General features: G+C 51.4%; 1 protein-coding gene and 1 pseudogene across 2 annotated transcripts; both read left to right on the forward strand.

Annotated features, from left to right (window-relative positions):
- The first annotated feature begins 955 nt into the window (after positions 1 to 955).
- On the forward strand, positions 956 to 14,755 carry KLF11 (KLF transcription factor 11). Of its 2 annotated transcripts, XM_064363841.1 has the most exons (5): positions 956 to 1,905; positions 2,368 to 2,454; positions 5,930 to 6,199; positions 7,101 to 8,049; positions 11,866 to 14,755. In XM_064363841.1, exons 1-5 carry the CDS (start codon positions 1,846 to 1,848, stop codon positions 12,144 to 12,146), a joined length of 1,647 nt encoding a protein of 548 aa, XP_064219911.1. In that variant the 5' UTR covers positions 956 to 1,845; the 3' UTR covers positions 12,147 to 14,755. The 2 variants fall into 2 exon arrangements, with proteins under 2 accessions (XP_064219911.1, XP_021524702.2); XM_021669027.2 differs by lacking the exons at positions 956 to 1,905; positions 2,368 to 2,454 and adding an exon at positions 3,727 to 3,780.
- Positions 13,735 to 17,464, forward strand: LOC105707772 (farnesyl pyrophosphate synthase-like; annotated as a pseudogene).
- The last annotated feature ends 1,639 nt before the right edge of the window (positions 17,465 to 19,103 follow it).

Genomic DNA, 19,103 nt, shown 5'->3' on the forward strand with positions numbered 1-19,103 from the left:
AACACGTCCAGTATTACTTAACCATTACAAAGAATGAGGTTGATCGTTATGTAACAACTGCAAAAGACACTGAGAAGTCAGCGAGCGAGCCCAGGAGGTACAGAGCAGCACCCTCTGTGTGGCAGCACGTGTGCACAGCTATAGGCTCTCTCTGAAGCACACAGGAGAAGCAGTGGCATTGTGGCCTGCAGGCTCACACTCTCCCCACAGGGGATGTTATCTGTGACCACATCCAGTCTGCCTGCCAGACCTTGCTCTTCCCAATGGTCTACAGAGCCTGGTGCCAGTCGTCTCAGTGAAGTCTCCAAATGAATGATCCCTAACAGTCTGAGCTTACAAATTTTCACCCCTCTACAGGCAGGGCCAGAATCAGGGGTTTGACAGTGACCACAGCCTGTCTGTCCATCTGGAAGATGGGCCAGATGTGGGCAGAACAGGGGCTCATGGCTGAAGAGGGCACAGTTCTCATGTGTGCCTGCTGTCCAGGGAGCAGAAACAGAGCCGGGGGCAGGAGAAGCCAGAGTGCCAGGTCAGGGAGAGCTGCTGCCGCCTTCTGTCCTACAGGAAGGAGGACTTGGCAAGGCCACACCAACAGAGCAAGGATTTGGATCCAGGTCTGACTCCAAAGCCCAGACACGCTGCCTTCCACTGAGGCAACGGCGTTTGGGGGGTATCAGGGAGGGCTTTGCCCGGGAGTCACATGCAATCTTTTTTTTTTTTTTGAGACGGAGTTTCACTCTTGTCGCCCAGGCTGGAGTGCAGTGGCACAACCTTGGCTCACTGCAACCTCTACCTCCCGGGTTCAAATGATTCTCCTGCCTCAGCTTCCAGAATGGCTGGGATTATACGTGCCTGCCACCACGCTGGGCTAAGTTTTTAAATTTTTAGTAGAGACAGGGTTTCACCATGTTGGCCAGGCTGGTCTTGAACTCCTGACCTCAGGTGATCTGCCTGCCTCAGCCTCCCAAAGTGCTGAGATTACAGGCATGAGCCACCATGCTTGGCCATCTCATGCAGTCTTACAGAGTCAAAGCAGACAAGGATTGGCATGTTCCACGCAGAAGGAATGCTGTCTAGAAACAGAAAGGAGTGGCGTGACATGACCTTGGGAGCACTGGGTTCTATATTGGGTCATGGGGGCAGGAAGGCAGAAGGGAAAGCAATTTGGGGAACTGGTCAGAAATGATGCAGGAAGTACTGGCTGGAGCCTGGCTATGAAGACTCATGGGTTCCTGGCCAAGGAGACTGCAGTCAGTCCCATAACTGTTTGGATTCCAACTGACGGTTTGAATACAGGTTCAGTGCAATCTCTACTTCCAGAAGATCATTCTGGCAGTGAGGTCAGGGCAGATTGTAGGGCGTCTGGCTGGAGGGAGGGAGACCTCTTGGGAGGCAGTGGCAACAATTCAGGCAAGCAGGTGATGGCCAGGACAAGGGCTGGCACGGGTGACCTAAGAGTTTGAGAGGAACTGAGGAAGAAGAGGAGCACAGCGTAATTGGCGAAAGAAAGCAACTGTGGGAAAGGGAGGAGTTAAAGGTGATGCTCAGGTTTCTAGATTAAGGAACAGGGTATACAGCTGTGCCCTACAGGGAAGTGAGAAATCCAGATTTGGGTGGAATCTAAGTTCAGTTTTAAGGACACAATTCGAGGTGCCCACGGGATGTTCAAGCAGGGAGGATCGTAGATACTTTCATTTTGCTCATTCCCCTACGTGGACAAATGAGATAGACAGCTAGCCTCCCTGGCCTTGGGAGATTCTTTCTGGTGGTGATACAGACATAAACAAATAACTTAAGTCATGGAAAAGGGATAGATCATGAAGTATTGTGGAGGAAGAAAACAAGATGGCATGCGAGAAGGGGCCTGGAGGTCAGCCCCGAGGGAGCTCTCTAGGTGGACTGCGGGTAAGAGGAAAGGGGGCATCTGGGGGAAAAAGCATTCTAAGGAATGGAAAGTGCAAAGACCTGAAGATGGCAGAGGGGCTGGTGGGACAGGTGACCAAGAGGAGGCCCGGCCTGTCCCTTGAGGGTATGCGGAGAGGGATGGGGCTGGAGAGGGAGGGGCTGGATCGCTGCAGGAGCTTACAATCCACAGTGGGGGGCAGGAGAGTTCCCGCTGAGTGCAGTGGGAGCCACTGAAAGGGTTAAAGACCCCTGGGGCTGCTGGGTGGGAAGAGGCTCTGGGAGCTGGAGTGGTCGCAGGGAGACCAGTTAGCAAATGCGGGAGTCCAGGCAAAAGAGAATATTCCAGTCTGTACCTAAGACGTTTCACAAACAAAACCTCCTGTGCCCTTCTCAGAGCCCCTGGGGTCCTCATGCGAACAGTTCATCACGGTTCATTCAACTTCAACCCTCTTACTGTTTCAGCAAACACCCTTTCCTCAGCCTGCTCAAACCCTCTGCCAACCCGAGTGGGCCCCGCAGGAGCAAGTGGGGAACCAGAGCCCTGCTCAGGTGAGTCGGGGGGGCCCGGCCTGTTCCCCAGAGCCCAGGCTTTTCCGGCTCAGAGCAAAGCCCCGGGGTGCTGGGATTCAGACTCTGCTCCCGCTACCCTGGATATGAGCTTTCAAGAACAATTCCTCATTGCGGCCTCTGCCTCTTGCATTGAGCGCCAACCTGCATCGCGGCTCAGCAAACGCGGGCGCAGTGGACAGACAGAGGGGTGACCCGTCGCTGAGCTGAAGGCTGCGGCGACACAAATAAACAGTATGGTTCCTGCTCTCCACGAACCTGGCCCTGAAGATGTGGGCAAACCACACCAAGAGACGGGAGCAACCGAAATATAGGGAGGAAAAAAAAGATGCCCTGGACACCGGGCCAGATCTTTCCTGCACGCTCGTGGACTTCCCGGAGGGGGCGGCGTTTCCTCCGGGCATGGGAAGAATAGGCGGGTTTCAGCGGGCGCCTCTCCAGTGATTGCCCGTCTCAGCTTCCCCTGACCCCGTAACAGAGCGGCAGAAGCCCAGAGACGCTTGAGGAGGGATACTCAGGCCGTGAAGCTCCGGGTGTCTGCAAAAATGACCGAATGCAGGAATGTCACCTAGAACCAGCCAGCTTTCAGACCTCTATGGTCAAGGACGCACTCGTAAGAGCCAAAGGCAGAGTGACAGAAATTAAAAACAAGCAAACAAAAGCCGGGGTGAGGCCTCTAGGTGAGTCTCCGCTACCGATGGATTCAGCCGGTGGGGCTGCAAGAGTCCTTTAAGCGCAGTTCTCCCCCTCCCCGCAGCGGGTCCGGCCCCAGCCCTGGGACTTCCCCAGCTGCAGTCCAGCCTCACCCTCAGCCCCGCGCGCCCTCGGCGCCGCCGCGACCTTTCCCCTACTTTCCAGGGCCTCAGGCCCCGCCCCTGGCTCCGACCAAAACACGTGCTGCGTCCCGCCCTGACCGATCACGCCGCGGCCAGGCTCCGATCACGCGGCCCCCCGCGGCGCTCATTGGCCAGCCGCGCAAGAACCAGGTGCGGATTGGCTGAAGGCGGCCGGCCCCGCCCCGACGGGGGCGCGGTGTATTTTGGTTAGCCTCCGTGCCCCGCCCCGCCGACCGCTCCCTCCGCGGCCGCCCCGCCCCTCCCGCGCCGCGAGGGCCCCGCCGGGATAGAGCGGCGCGGGCGGGCGAGGCGCGTGCCGGGCGCAGGAGCTCCGGGTCGCCGCCGCCGCCCGCCACACACGTGTGACCGCTACTGCGCCTCGGCTTACGCCCCGCGGCCGCTTTGTTGCTCCTGGCCGGCGGCCGGCACGATGCACACGCCGGACTCCGCGGACCCTGACGACGCGCGCGCAGTAAGTGGTGGGGCTGCCGCGGCAGGAATACTTGTCCAAGCGAGGGGCGAGGCGGGAGACGGGGTGCAGGGCCCGCGCGCCGGTGAAAGTGGGCGGTGGGGCGTGCAGGGCCTCACTACGGCCGCGCTGGTGGGGGGTCTGGGCGGGCTCCGGAGCCGGCGGGGCGGTGGCCGCATGGGGCACACCCGAGCCGGCAGGAGCGAGGAGGGGGCGTGTGCCCCGCGTAGCTTTGTCTCGCGCTTCCTGGGCGGCTCCGCCCCGCCGGCCCCGCGGCTATTTCCAGTCATGACGTCACCCCAGTCCAGTGAGCTGGGCGGCTGTTGGGCGGGGGAGCGGCTGGCGGGAACGCGGCACGCGGCCTCGGGGGCGGGGCCAGAGCGGCTGGCGGGAGTGTGGCACGGCCCTGGGGGCGGGGTAAGGCCCGGGGTGGGGGCGGGGTAAGGCCTAGAGGCGGGAGCGCGGCACGGTCCTGGGGGCGTGGCAACACACGGAGGCGGGAACTCGGCACGCGGGCGTTGGGGCCCCTACGCGTCGCGACCCGGGGGCATCTGGGAGGTAGCCGAGTAGACGTGGGCCGAGCGCGGGCCTCGTGGTGTGCGGGCAGCTGTGTACCGAGCGAGGCCCTTCCCTCCGATGTGGTGAGCGGGCCACGAGGCCGGGTTCTGTGACTTAACAGGGAGTTTCGTGGCGCGGCTTGCGGGACAGAGACCTCGTCTTGTTTGATCTGGGTGAACCCAGGCAGACGGAAAGCTTTGGTGCTTTGGTGCATAGCAATTTGAGAGAAAACGTGTATCTTCGTGCATTTGAAATTTTCCTTTGATCGAGATCAGCTCATTCCAGTCTCTTCCCTCCTGCGTAAAAAGAGACAGTGAGGACCTGGCGGTGGCTCACGCCTGTAATCCCAGCACTTTGGGAGGCTGAGGCGGGAGGATAACCTGAGGTCGGGAGTTCGAGACCAGCTTGACCAATATGGCGAAACCCCCCTCTCTACTAAAAATACAAAAATTAGCAGAACGTGGTGGCGGTCACCTGTACACCCAGCTACTGGGGAGGCTGAGGCAGGAGAATCGCTTGAACACAGGAGGGGAAGGTTACAGTGAGCCAAGACCTTGTCATTGCACTTCAGCCAGGGCTACAAGAGCAGAACTCTGTCTCAAAAAAAAAAAAAGCTGGGTGAGGTGGCTGGCACCTGTAATCCCAGCACTTTGGGAGGCCGAGGTGGGCGAATCACCTGAGGTCAGGAGTTTTAGACCAACCTGGCCAACATGGTGAAACCTTCTCTCTACTAAGAATACAAAAATTAGCTGGGCGTGGTGACAGATGCCTGTAATCGCAGCTACTCAAGAGGCTGAGGCAGGAGAATTGCTTGAACTGGGGAGGTTGGGAGTTCCAGACCAGCTTGATCAACATGGCGAAACTCCCTCTCTAGTAAAAATAGAGAAATTAGCCGACATGGTGGCGGACGTTGCAGTGATGGTAGATTATGCCAGTGCACTCCAGCCTGGGCAACTGAGCGAGACTCCATCTCAAAAAAAAAACTAAGCATAAGGTTTGCTTCCTGTCACCCCCTGGTAGCCTTGGGACAGTAACAGATGACTTCTGTTCTGAATCTGGGGCGGGGAACTGGTGGAATCACCATGGGCCCTACCTGCCTGGAGTCCTGGAAGCCTAGCGGGAAGGCTCCAGAGTCCCTGAGAACATCTGTAGGGACACTGCTCTGGTGGCTTTGCCACCTCAGAGAGCCATGGTCAGGGTGCCTCAGCCACTGGCAGACCGACTAGATGGCCTCAGTGTCAGCTTCTCCTCCCTGGGCAGCAGCTTCACCCCAGCCACTGTTTGGTTTGCACCTCAGGAGTTAATTTTATTAATCATTTACCCAAGAAAAGTATGAACTTAGTAGCCTTTTTTCAGAGTCAGGATTTTTGATGGCAATGCTTGCCAGCTTAGTTCAGTCTTTGAAATGTTGGCTTAAGAGCCGAGTGGTCCTCCTTTAACATCTTTTACTACAACTGAGCGTGTGTTGCTGTGGTGTGTTGCATGTGCATTACGTGCCTAGTGCAGGCTTCTGGTATGCATAGCCACATGGCCATCATGGGTGACCTCTGTAGTTCCCCTGCACTGAGAAGCTGTTGTGTTGTGTCGCCTCTAGGTTGGCATCATGGACATATGTGAGTCCATCCTGGAGAGGAAGCGGCATGACAGTGAACGGTCTACATGCAGCATCTTGGAGCAGACAGACATGGAAGCTGTTGAGGCTCTTGTTTGTATGAGCGCCTGGGGTCAAAGATTCCAGAAAGGTGACCTGTTACGGATAAGACCCCTCACACCTGTCTCTGACTCTGGGGATGTCACCACCGCTGTGCATATGGATGCAGCCACACCTGAGCTACCAAAAGACTTCCATTCTTTATCAACTCTGGTAAGAGGAGGTGGGAGAGGAGCATTTTTGTGAAATGACTAGCTGAAATCAGTGTGTTGAAGAACTTGTGGGAAGATTCCCTGGGATGCTGGTAAATAAGTTGCATACCCTCTTTGTGTGGATCTGAGGGAGTGGAAACCCTTCCTTCATTTCTGGAAAATGTGCCCTTTCTATGGATGGATCTTAACCTTGCTAGCTATGGGGTTAATTTCCATAGAATGAAACCTACAGATTAATGTGAGAAAATGAAATTTACTTTTTCGGGGTTATCTTGGAGTGGAGCTTAGATTCTCCTGGTGACCCAGCCTAGGATCAGGATATGTGAGTGGCAGCTGGAGAAGCATGTGCTTTTACATCAGATTGCCTTCATTGGGTGACACCACTGCCTTCCCATGGCAGCCGACTCCTTAATGTGAGTTGGGTACAGTAAATCACTCTTGTTTTTGGTTTTTTAACTTGCTAACATCTGTGAAAGCATTTGGAAAAATTGCATCTCAGCTTGGAGGAGTTGAGAACTGTAGGCTGCTAACAGAAGTGGAAATTGTGGTTGTCCTGGGCTGGAATCTTACCTGAAAGAAAAGTGTAGAAAGCAGATTTGGAGAGGGATGGGAGGGCCTTGTGGGGCATCGGGAGTGTTGTGGAAGCAGTGGGCCTGCTGGCCAGGAGCTCCTCAGAGTTCCCTGGCATTGAGCTCTTGGGCAGGTGTGGGAGGGGTGAACACTGGGAAGAAGCTGAGAAAGTGAAGTGCCCCATGCAGCCTTGAAACCCACTGGGGTGTTGAAAACAGGCTTAGCCGAGTCTCTAGATGATTCTATGTAAAGTTATTGGGAGCATTGTGATCAGTTAAATCCCTTTTAAAATTTAAAGCAGACTTTTCACATGGTACTTTTTTTTTTTTAAGTGCATAACTCCTCCTCAGAGCCCTGATCTCGTGGAGCCATCGACAAGGACACCTGTTTCTTCCCAAGTAACAGATTCCAAAGCATGCACAGCCATGGCCGCCCTCCAGTCCTCTGCTGTGGTGGCCAGAGCACTGAATGGTGGGGTGGAGAGGGGCCTGCCGGGTTTGGAGCCAGTGCCCAGCATTCCGTGCAGGGCCGTGGGGACCAGCGTGATCCGACACACTGGGGAGAGCCCTGCTCCCGCCTGCTTTCCCGCCGCCCAGACTCCAGATGGCCGGCTTTCTGACAGCAGAGAAGGAGAAGAGCAGCTTTTGGGACACTTTGAAACTTTGCAGGATACGCACCTCACAGACCGTTTACTTAGCACTAATGCGGTGTCCTGTCAGCCTTGCTTGCACAAGCCCGGTGGCCTGTTCCCCACTGACAGAGGCCAGCAGGCAGGGTGGCCTGGTGCAGTGCAGACTTGCTCACCAAAGAATTACGAAAATGACCTGCCCAGGAAAACCACCCCTCTGATTTCTGTCCCTGTCCCTGCTCCCCCTGTCCTTTGCCAAATGATCCCTGTGACTGGACAGAGTGGCATGTTCTCAGCTTTTTTGAAGCCACCTCCCCAGTTGTCTGTGGGGACTGTGAGACCCATCCTACCCCAGGCTGCTCCAGCTCCGCAGCCTGTATTCCTGGGACCTCCTGTGCCTCAGGGAGCTGTGATGCTGGTCCTGCCCCAAGGCGCCCTCCCTCCGCCTGCCCCCTGTGTGGCCAGCGTCCTGGCTTCGGGGAATACCAAGTTGTTGCCCCTTGCCCCTGCGCCAGTGTTCATCGCCTCTAGCCAAAACTGTGTCCCTCAGGTAGACTTTTCCCGAAGGAGGAACTATGTTTGCACCTTCCCAGGTTGCCGGAAGACCTACTTCAAAAGTTCCCACCTCAAGGCTCATCTTCGCACTCACACAGGTAAGCACCAGGGCAGGTAGGGCATTGGGCACATCAGACCCTGTGGTTAGGAAGCACACCTGGAGCCGCCTTTGGGTGGGAGGGTATCATGAGAACCCCTGGTGAAGGAGGAAGTGTGGTTTTATCTTTGGTTCTGAAAAGCCTGCACAGTCCTGTAAGGGCGGGGTTGTGAGCACAGCCTTCAGGAGTTTGCAGACAGAGCGCCAGCCAGCTGCTCACCCTGGAGAGAAAATGTAGTCTAGTTCTGTGATGGTGTCTTTCGGGAGCTTTTAGAGTGACTCACAGTGCCCCCTTCTGTTCACATTGCAGTAGACTTTTTATTTTTTATTTATTTATTTATTTTTAAGAGAACATGCATTCACGTTCAGTAAATATATCTTATCAGTGTGACTTACGTTCATTGTGGGAAGGTCTGGCCAAACTATATTAAAGTTAAAATTCTAAAATATTTTTTTAAAGAGTATAGTTTTCTTACCTCTGAAAGTAGTTTTCAATTTAAAGTAAGTTGCACAAGATACTCTGCTGACCTAATGATCTGTTGTATAACCAGCTTTGTCCAGTTGAATTTTCTGCGATGGTGGAAATGTTTGCCGTCTGTCCGTTAGGGTAGCCACTGCCTGCTCACATTTGAAGTGTGGCTAGTGTGCCCGAGGAACTGAATTTTACACTTTTTAATACTTGAAGTTTAAATAGCTCCATGGGACCTGTGGTTTCCCTGCTGCCCACCAGTGGTCTGGGTGTTACTGGATAGATGGCTCCAGTAGGTGAGGGCACCATTTCTCAGGTGTTCTGCAAGTTTGTGTTCTGTTGCTCTGCTCATGGTAGCCTCCACGTGGACAATGAAGTGCTATCTGGTGTTCAGACACTGTAAGAGGAACTCTACTGCTCCTCCATTCTACCGAGTGGCTTTTTCCTTCCATGATAAGGCCAAACTTGGCCTTGAAGTACTTGCCTCTGCCCATGCAGAAACAGCCTCCCAACCTTCTGTTCCATATTTCCACCCTCCCCCTTGGCCCCCTGTCCATCTCTACTTACCGAGAGCCTCCAAGGGCCTCCCCAGAATTAGTTATCAGCTTGTTTCCTTATCTTCCTTTCTTCTTTGGCCCTAGTCGTTTATTGTAGGTCTTGCCACATTCTCCTTTTGCTTTTTAGTTACTTATATATTTATCTCACCTGGATATACTCCTGGTGCTTGATACAATGGCACGAGACTAGTTAGTAAATGAGGGTTGGTCATTTGCACGGCAGATGGACATGGGGGCTGCATCAGGGAACCAGTGCTTCTGATGGAGTTGACCTGCTTGCCTCTCTTAATGGGCTTGTTGACTTGGTGAGCTCCACATTTCACTGGGGCTGTGCAGGGAAACTTTACATCACACCAGAGCACAGCTTCCGTTTGGGGAGGTGACTGAATGAGGTTTTGCTGTTTATTCAGTTTTCCTTGGTAAAGTACTGACAGAATGACTTACAGTGATTAAAACATGTTTCCTAAAGTACTTCCAATTAAATAACTGGCTGGGCGCAGTGGCTCACACCTGTAATCCCAGCACTTTGGGAGGCTGAGGTGGGCAGATCACAAGGTCGGGAGTTTGAGACCAGCTTGGCCAACATGATGAAACGCCATCGCTACTAAAAATACAAAAATTAGCTAGGTGTGGTGGTGTGTGCCTGTAATCCTAGATACTTGGGAGGCTGAGGCAGGAGAATCACCTGAACCTGGGAGGTAGAGGCTGCAGTGAGCCAAGATCACGCCAGTGCATGCCAGCCTGGTGATGAGTGAGATTCTACCTAAAAAAAAAAAACAAATTCAAAAAAAATAAATGAGCATAAGAGTTCTGAAGAATCCCCTTCTGTGCCATTTTGTAAACTTGGAGTTTTCATGAGAAGTAGAAACTGGGTAAGTTTCCCTTGGCCAAGACCACTTTATATATATATTCCTACCAACCTGAAAAGTCTTTAAATTGGAATAAGGTAGAATGAATGGATGCTACATTTTTTTTCTTTATTTTTCCATAAGTTATTGGGGCACAGGTGGTATTTGGTTACATGAATAAGTTCTTTAGTCACCATTAAAGAACTAAAATTCTGAGATTTTGGTGCATGATGCTACATTTTTAATTAATTTTTATTTTTGGTAAAGACAGGGCCTTACTTTGTTGGCCAGGCTGGTCTGGAACTCCTGGGCTCAACTGATCCTCCCTCCCAGCCTCCCAAAGTGCTGGGATTATAGGCATGAGCTGCTGTGCTTGTACTTGGCTTGATTTATTTTTAGTTTTAAATATATTTTGAAAGATTAGCGTGAAATCTTTGGGTGCTAACAACGTACTGCATCTTAAGTGTGGCAGGAATAAATGCCTTATGGAGGATTTCTTGACCCAGATCATCCAGTTCCATGTGGGGCTGAGAGCCCCACAGGGTCGTGGGGTGTCCCTTATGCTGTGCTGAGGCGCAGGATCTGAGAAATAAAGAGACAGAACACAGAAGTACAAGGAGGCCGGGCATGGTGGCTCACGCCTGTAATCCAAGCACTTTGGAGGCCAAGGCGGGCGGGTCACCTGAGGTCAGGAGTTCAAGACCAGCCTGACCAACATGGTGAAACCCTGTCTTAAAAAAAAAAAAAAAAAGAAGAAGAAGTACAAGGAAAACGCAGCTGGGCTAGGGAGCCACACCACCTATAAGCAGAATTAGGCAAGGCCCCGAATGTTCAGAAGCGTGAGTATTTATTGTGTATAGGTTAGGGGGCAGGGCAGTGAGTGAAATCATCTTTAAGGATAGTGATAGGGTCAGGAGCAATAAAACATGAAGTCCACCCCCATTAGGTCACCTAGGCCAGGAGGTGGACAGTGCGCAGCAAGGGGCCCGTTCCCATGAAGGCAAGGGCCGTGTGCAGTAAGGGGTCTGCCCCCATTAGGTCACCGAGGCTTAAAGGTGGGCCATGCGCAGTGAAGAGGGTGCAGTGTGCAATACTTTCATCTATGGGCAAACTACTTTTAAGAAGATTTATAGGAGGATATTTTAAGTCACATAGCAGTGACAGAGCTGTTAAGGTTACCGCCACCTTCTGGCAGCTTCCAATGAGTTTTATGAGAAGATGCTTTTTGAGCAGCATAGTAGCAAGAGCTGATAAAGTTTGCAGTTACCAAGGTGGATTGCCGTTCTGAGGGCAGCCTTCCACAAGAACTGGAGCAAGGTCCTACAACTCCTTTATTAGGAAGAGTGGCTTTTGCCCCAAGCCTGCCATATAGCGGGTATCTTTACAATACTGAACACTGCTGCCTGGGCTTTGGATTCTTGTCCTGGTATAACTCTTTTTCCCTTAAATTATGCTCTGCACTGTGTTTGCTCTAGACATTCCTCCAATTATAAGCTACTTATTCCTTAATTCATGTTCTGTACTGTGTCCACTTTAGGCATTCCTCCGATTATGAACTAAAATATAATTATATATACATGTAGGGAAATATTCTTTAGGCACTCATCAACTATTATATGATTATATAGAGAGGATTATGTAAAGGAATTCTTTAAGCCCTTATTCTATAAACTAATATATGATTATATAAAGGATTATATAAAAGGAAATTGCTGTGTAGTAACACTATAAAGTGAGATATTCTTTAAGCCCTAACTGTGCTAGGGTTTTGCTTAGCTTTTATTCCTCGGTGCCTGTATGGGGGGTTACCCACAGTTCCAGAATAAGAAGACATCGCTTTCTTGTGAGCTTGATGAACACGATTTTGAAACGACATGAATTAACCCCTTGAATAAAGTGCTCAGCATCTCCTTTGTCTTCAGCATGTGTTTTCTCACACTTAGGGGAGAAGCCTTTCAGCTGCAGCTGGGACGGCTGTGATAAGAAGTTTGCCCGTTCAGATGAGCTGTCTCGCCACCGCAGAACTCACACAGGGGAGAAGAAGTTTGTGTGCCCTGTGTGTGACCGGCGTTTCATGCGCAGTGACCACCTGACGAAGCATGCCCGCCGCCACATGACGACCAAGAAGATCCCAGGCTGGCAGGCAGAGGTTGGCAAGCTGAACAGAATCGCCTGTGCAGAGAGCCCAGGGAACCTGCTTGTGACCACGCCAGCCTCCACCTGAAAGGTCCACTAGGATGTTACTCACGGGGTTTTTAAAAGCCTCTTTTCAGGAATGGAACTGACGGATTGTTCTCCCATTGCCTCACCCCAAAAAAATGGTTTTAGGGGCTTGGGAAGATCGGGGAGCTGGTTTTGATGAAGGTGTGTTAACTTTTCCACTTGGGACCCTGTTCAATATGTTTTCTAGTTTCAGAAGTTTTTTTTTTTTTAAAGAAATGGTAGAAAATTTGATAATCAAAATCACCAGCATTCAAACAAATATTTCGGCAATAAAGTTTACAAAATTTGGATTTTTACAACCTTTCTATTGATGTTTTGTAGAAATAAGACAGGGTACTAATTTTTATACTGTTTTTTATAAAAATATTTATATTGTTGGTGCTCAGATCACCAGTTTCTAGATAGATCATTTTGCAGCCTTCTTTTCAGTGTTTAATAACAAAGTTTTTTATGATGACCTGTTTTAGTAAGTTTGACATGTTACTCCACCAAAAAATATCACAGGTTATCTGGCCTTTTAGATCTTTTTGGAATCGGAACTGGTTGAATAAGGGCCTCTTAAAAGGGAAAAATTAATTTTGCAGTCAGCTTCTTCATAACATTTTCAAGGAAATTCTAGGCAGCCATTCCTGTCACCCAAGAACTGTAAGTGTGGTTGACTAAACTAGCGAGCTGTATCCATGGTGCGTCTTGTGAAGGTGTACCCCAGAGAGTAACATGAGCCACTGGGCACATCCCAGGGAGCAGGAGCTGCAGGCTGTAGTCTGTGTGTAATCCTCTTGGCCATGGCTCTGCTGAAAGCAAACCATTTAGTTTCTTGTTTGTACCTAAAACACCAAAAAAGATAAACACTCAAATGCAGCCGCTTTGTTGATCGTCAGTTGACTTGTTTTGCTGTGGCCTTATCCCTACTATACTGTGGGTAGAGTAACTTCTCAGTGAAAAAGGAAGTGTCCGTGTTAGTTGGATGAACTTTCCACCAGAGAACAGCTTAGCCGAGGGTGAGATGCAGGTGCGGGCAGGCAGTGCCAAGGTTCTGCTTCCTTTATTTACCAAATACTAGAAACTCGAGGAAATGCAAGTTACACTAAATGGCAGTAATACTACTCAACTGCCCTTTTGTTCTTTTTTTTTTTTTTTTTTTTTTGAGACAGAGTCTTGTTCTGTTGCCAGGCGCCAGGCTAGAGTGCAGTGGCGCGATCTCAGCTCACTGGAACCTCTGCCTTCCGGGTTCAAGCAATTCTCCTGCCTCAGCCTCCTGAGTAGCTGGGACCACAGGTGCATGCCACCACGCCCAGCTAATTTTTGTATTTTTTAGTAGAGACGGGGTTTCACCATGGTCTCAATCTCTTGACCTCATGATCCGCCCACCTCAGCCTCCCAAAGTGCTGGGATTACACCGTGCCCAGCCCTTTTGTTTGAAGGAAATTGTTTTGATCAAACAAAATTACTTGGAATGGTATGTTTTACAGTCTACCTAGAAAATAGATGATGGATGACACTTTTAAATGGTGTGAGCGCATATCCTGGATAAACAAGAGAATGTGGCCGCCTGCATTCAAGAAGCCACTGACACTGGTTCTCGCTAAATGGTGGAAGTTCAGGCAATGGAGTAAGTGTAGGAGCATACAGAATGCTGCACTAATTTGGTAGCCTGGGAATGTTTTTTGATTGTGCAGTATGTATTTAGATTTTTGTCTCTGCCAGTTAGTTATTGGCTATCTTTATTAAAATGATGGTAAGGTGAAATATTGAATAAAATGAGGTTTTGTGTTCTTTGTAGTCTGATAAAATCCCCACCTGGTCATTCACTGTGTGTTACTTGGTACCCATTAACTTGCCCCTTAGTATCAGCTGTTGTTTGACACAAATGTGTATGTTTTTAGGAGGTTTCCACGTGTTTGGACACTCCCGTAGGTGAGTCCTGTCATGAGGCAGCGCAGCTGCGGGAGAGCCACAGCGTGCATAGTTCCCGTTTCCTCATCACCCAGTCCTTCCTTCCACTCATCCAGATCGGAATCAGCATTTCCCACTATGCTACAAATGGCATCAAATTTGGATATTTTTCTTAATTATGACATGCAGAGTAATGTTAGTCCTGCTAGTATTCTGGTGGATAAGGTCTTTGAGTATTTGGTTGCTTATCACAGAACATTCTCCAAGTAGTGCTATTTCTAAAAAAGAGATACATGTTGAAAATGGTTTAAATTTACACTTCCATTTCCTGATTACATTTGGAAATGCTTTCTTTAAACCATCTTCCTTCCCCCTCCATTTGTCTGTTGAAAGGTTTTAAGTTGGAAAGAGTTCCTGTCTGAAAACTGTTCTAAGCAGCAGAACAGTTCCCCTTGTGTGTGGATTCTGCGTGGAGCCCCTCAGCGGCGGCTCTGGGCGCTGGAGGCCGCTGGAGAGGCAGGCTCCCCGAGTGCACTTTATTGCCTGAGCAGTTTTGCTTGATCTTTTGTGACTTTGAGCCTTTTAAGTAGTTTGAATTGTAAGACTTAAAATGTTTCATAATTATGTTTTATGTAACAGACTTTGACTTATTATTTAAATGAGTATGTGTAATGTAACTTTTCTTTGAATCATATAAAACTTGATTTTAAACTGGATGTGTGTCCTGTGTCATAACTATAACTAGAGACTATTTGGAAGAGTCTAAAATTCATTGTGTATTGGCCCAGACTAATCTCTCCTCTTTCTTTTCTGGGGTTTTATTCTGTTTCTTTGGGTTCCTTGGAGGGTTCCTTCTGAAAGAAGTGGGTGAAGAGAGCCAGGTGTGGTGGCTCATACCTGTAATCCAGCACTTTGGCGAGTTGAGGCAGGAAGATCCCTTGAGCCCAGGAATTGGAGGCGGCTGTGAGCTATGATCACACCACTGCAGCCTAGCCTGGGTGACAGAGCAAGACCCTATCTCAAGAAGCCAATGTGTGAAGTGGCCACTCTGGCAGACCCAGTTGTGTGCCAGGTAACCCTGTGGCCCTCGGTGCTCACGCCCTTCCTGTGCCGGGGGTGGCTGCAAAGAGGTAGAATTCAAAGTGGTTTTCCAGCCTCTTTGGAAGAAGTGCTTGGAAGTCTCTTGCGTACTCCCCTCGCAGCCCAGGGTTACAAAGCACATCCTGGAGCGCAGGCTTCACTCTGGCTCTGCACGTTGTCTCTCCAACCCTCTAAGGGGGCCTTGCATCCACACCACTGAAGGAGCTCCCAGGGTGTGCTCAGGGCTTTCATGGGCTCAATTCTCAGGCCTGTCAGTGGCATCGGCTGGAGCTGGTGGTGCCCTAAAGGCCAGCTGCCCCTGCCCTCCCCCCACCTCGGGGGCTGTGCTTGGCTGGCCCTCATCTGCCTGCCCTAAGTTCTCATGCTGCAGTCCCTTGGCGATGTTTCCCAGCCTCGCCACTTAGATTAAAACAGCATCTCTACCAGAAACACCCCCAAGGGGCTCTCCTTTGCACTTCTCTCCTGAGTTGGCGTCCCTATATCCACCTGTCTACTTGGCATTGGTCAGTTAGCATTGCACACTTAAAATGACCAAGTGCCTCATCTCTTCACTTGACCCTACAGTTCTCACAATTGACCCTTTTGTCTTTTGCTTGCTTTTGAGATGGAATCTCGCTCTGTTGCCCAGGCTGGTGTGCAGTGGTGCGATCTCAGCTCACTGCAATCTCCGCCTCCCGGGTTCAAGCGATTCTCCTGCCTCACCTCCTGAGTAGCTGGGATTACATGCCTGGCTAATTTTTGTATTTTTAGTAGAGACAGCGTTTCACCATGTTGGTCAGGCTGGTCTTGAACACCTGACCTTGTAATTTGCCTGTCTTGGCCAAAGTGCTTGGATTACAGGCGTGAGCCATCGTGCCTGGCCAGACCCCATTGTCTTTAAAAATAAGAGTGCATACATCCTTGCAAGACCTTAACTCTTTTCTCACCCTACATCCCATCACAGTCCTTGACTCCTTTTAAAACATCCAGCATCACCAAGGAGGAACACGTGTCCAGGAACAGAGCCCTTTGCTCCTCCTCAGAATGAATGGAGACCAGAAATAGATGTTTATGCCCAAGAAAAGCAGGATTTCATTCCACACTTCTGCCAGACGGTTAGGGTGCTAACAGGATAAGATGGGGCACCCAGAGACAGGAGATACTATTGCCTGGCTCCAGGAGGTCCTCCAGTGCCATTGGAGGCAAGTGTCACCAGGGCTGGACGGTGCTAGCGGTGTTCTGGGAGCTGGTGGCGCCAAGGAAACAGGATACCAATAGTCTCCAGCGAGCCCGAATGTGGGCTGTTGTGTGGGAGTGCTGCAAGCGCTCTTCCTGGTGGCAGATGACATCATGGACTCAGCCCTCACTCGCCAGGGGCAGATCTGCTGATATCAGAAGCCAGGAGTCAGTTTAGATGCTATCAATGATGCTATGCATGTATCTACTGGAAGCATATATCTACTGCCTATTGCCAGGAGCAGCCCTGTTTCCTGAGCCTGATGGAGCGCTTCTGCAGAGTTCCTATCAGACTGAGATTGGGCAGAACCTGGACCTCATACAGCCCCCCAGGGTGATGTGGATCTTGGTGGATTCACTGAAAAGACGTACAAATCTGGCCGGGCGCGGTGGCTCACGCCTGTAATCCGAGCACTTTGGGAGGCCGAGGTGGGCGGATCATGAGGTCAGGAGATCGAGACCATCCTGGCTAACATAGTGAAACCCCATGTCCACTAAAAACACAAAAAATTAGCCAGGTGTGGTGGCATGCTCCTGTAGTCCCAGCTGCTCGGGAGGCTGAGACTGGAGAATCACTTGAATCTGGGAGGTGGAGGTTGCAGTGAGCTGAGATCATAACACCGCATTCCAGCCTGGGTGACAGAGTGAGACTATCTCAGAAAAAAAAGAGGTACAAATCTACTGTCAAGTACAAGACCACTTTCTACTCCTTCTGCCGTCCTGGAGCTGCAGCCAGGAAGATCCTGCTGAAGACGGGAGAGTCCTTTCAGATTGAGGATGATCGTCTTGACCTCTCTGGGGATCCCAGTGTGACCAGCAAAGTTGGCACTGACATCCAGCACCACAAATGCAGCTGGCTGGTGGTTCAGTGTCTGCAGGACCACTCGGAACAGTAACCAGATCCTGCAGAACTGCGGGCAGAAGGAGGCCGAGCAGGTGGCCCGGGTGAAGGCACTACGCGAGGAGCTGGCTCTGCCGGCTGTGTTCTTGCAATATGAGGAAGACGGCCATGGCCACATTGTGGATCTCATGGAACAGTACGCGGCACCCCTGCCCCCAACCATCTTTCTGGGGCTGGCGAGCAAAATCTACAAGCAGAAAAAGTGACTAGAGACTGCAAGGGCAGGGAGAGGAGGCTGCCACAAATGATTGTGTCACCTCCGATTCACCATCGTGTGTCTCCTGGATTAAGCCCACCCCTCCCCACTTCTGCCCGGACCCCCTTCAGTCTGCGCTCACCAGCCACTGACGCTATGGAGAAATGTCAGGTGATTTCGCTCTGCCTGAAACCCCCAGTGGCTTTCCGTCTCTTGCCAAGAAAAGCCAAAGTCACAAGGGCCCCCTCGGCCTCGCCTGAGCGCACCTCCTGCTGCCGCTGTACTCGCCTCACTGCCCGGGGTCAGCGAGGGCCCCCCTCGGAGAACCAACAGCACATTGGTCGCTCTTCCCACTGGACCCACTAGCTCTTTTGTCAGATGGTGACGATGGCAGTGTGTCTTGGATCAGTTTCCCTGGAAAGAGATCCTTGAGACAGATTTGCCCACAGGACACTTAACTGGGTGAGACTTCCAGGACTGGTACCTGTAAGGAAGCGAGAGACGAGGACTGGGCCCGGGAGAAAGCGAACTGCAAAGCCAGTGCCACGGAGGCGGCCCCACGGGAGCTCTGGCACCAAGAGGCCCTGCAAAGGGGCCCCAGACAAGGGCAAGGAGCGCTGCCTTTGTCATCAGATGAGGGCTGCCCCAGGGGAGGCGTCACCTTGGGCAAGGTAGCTCCCTTCAGGCAGAATGCAATTCCTGAAAGGCCTGCAAGGGGCCCCAGCCAGCTCTGTCAGCTGTGACCTCAGCACCCACCTCCAGGTGCTGTGTGTCACCCACTAGGAGCAATGCACCCCAAGCCTCCAGGCCCCACGCGACCACACTTCTGCTTCTCAGCCCACGCTCTGTTCTTTTTAGCACCTTCTCAAATTTACCCTAAATCTTTGAATTGGCTGTGAGATCCTGGAAAGACTACTGGACTTGGAACAAAAAAATAGGTAGCTGAGTCCAGGCTCCACTACTCACTTCTTTGTGCACTTGGGCTAATAACGCTTGCCCCACAGCGGGGTGAAAGGAAGAGGGTGTGTGGAAGAGTTTACTGCGATCCACCAAGTATGTTCAGTAAATGCTCCAGGATATTGTCACCATGAGGACAAGACCTCTCCCCACTGCCGCATCCCTGGGCCTTCGCACTGCCTGGCCTGGGGCGGGCGCTGAACACGTGTCAGAAGGGATGCCATTCTTTGCACTGGAATCCAAGCCCCTGCCCAGGAATGTCATGGCAGGGATGAGCAGAGCTGTTGGTTTCTGGTCCTGAGCTCCTGGGTGAACAGCCTGTGGGGAGTGGTGGGGGCTGGGGCTTCCCAGGTGCTGGGGCCAAGTGGTCCTGTGTCCACCACATGGGAGGGCTCCAGCTGTGTGTGCCTCTCTCAGAAAGGGCCCACTGCCTTCTAGAGCCACCCGTCCAGAAGGTGGCCGTGGAGAAGTTTGCAGAGATCTTGTCACCCGCATGGGTGTATGCGTATGCTTGTATGCGTGTGCATGCAAAGAAATGGCAGGGGCTGGTAAATACTGAGGCCTTTGCATTCATCACTTCACCTGGGAAAGTCCCTCCAATTCCAAACCCTTTAGTCTTGGGGTGGCAGCCACAAGCCTATGACCCTCAGCTTTGTGACTGTGTAGCTGCTGTTCTCTGGGTGTTGTCACCA

Source organism: Aotus nancymaae, unplaced genomic scaffold, assembly GCF_030222135.1.
Source record: "Aotus nancymaae isolate 86718 unplaced genomic scaffold, 86718_ANA_hifiasm-v0.15.2.pri h1tg000057l, whole genome shotgun sequence".
Lineage (NCBI taxonomy): Eukaryota > Metazoa > Chordata > Mammalia > Primates > Aotidae > Aotus > Aotus nancymaae.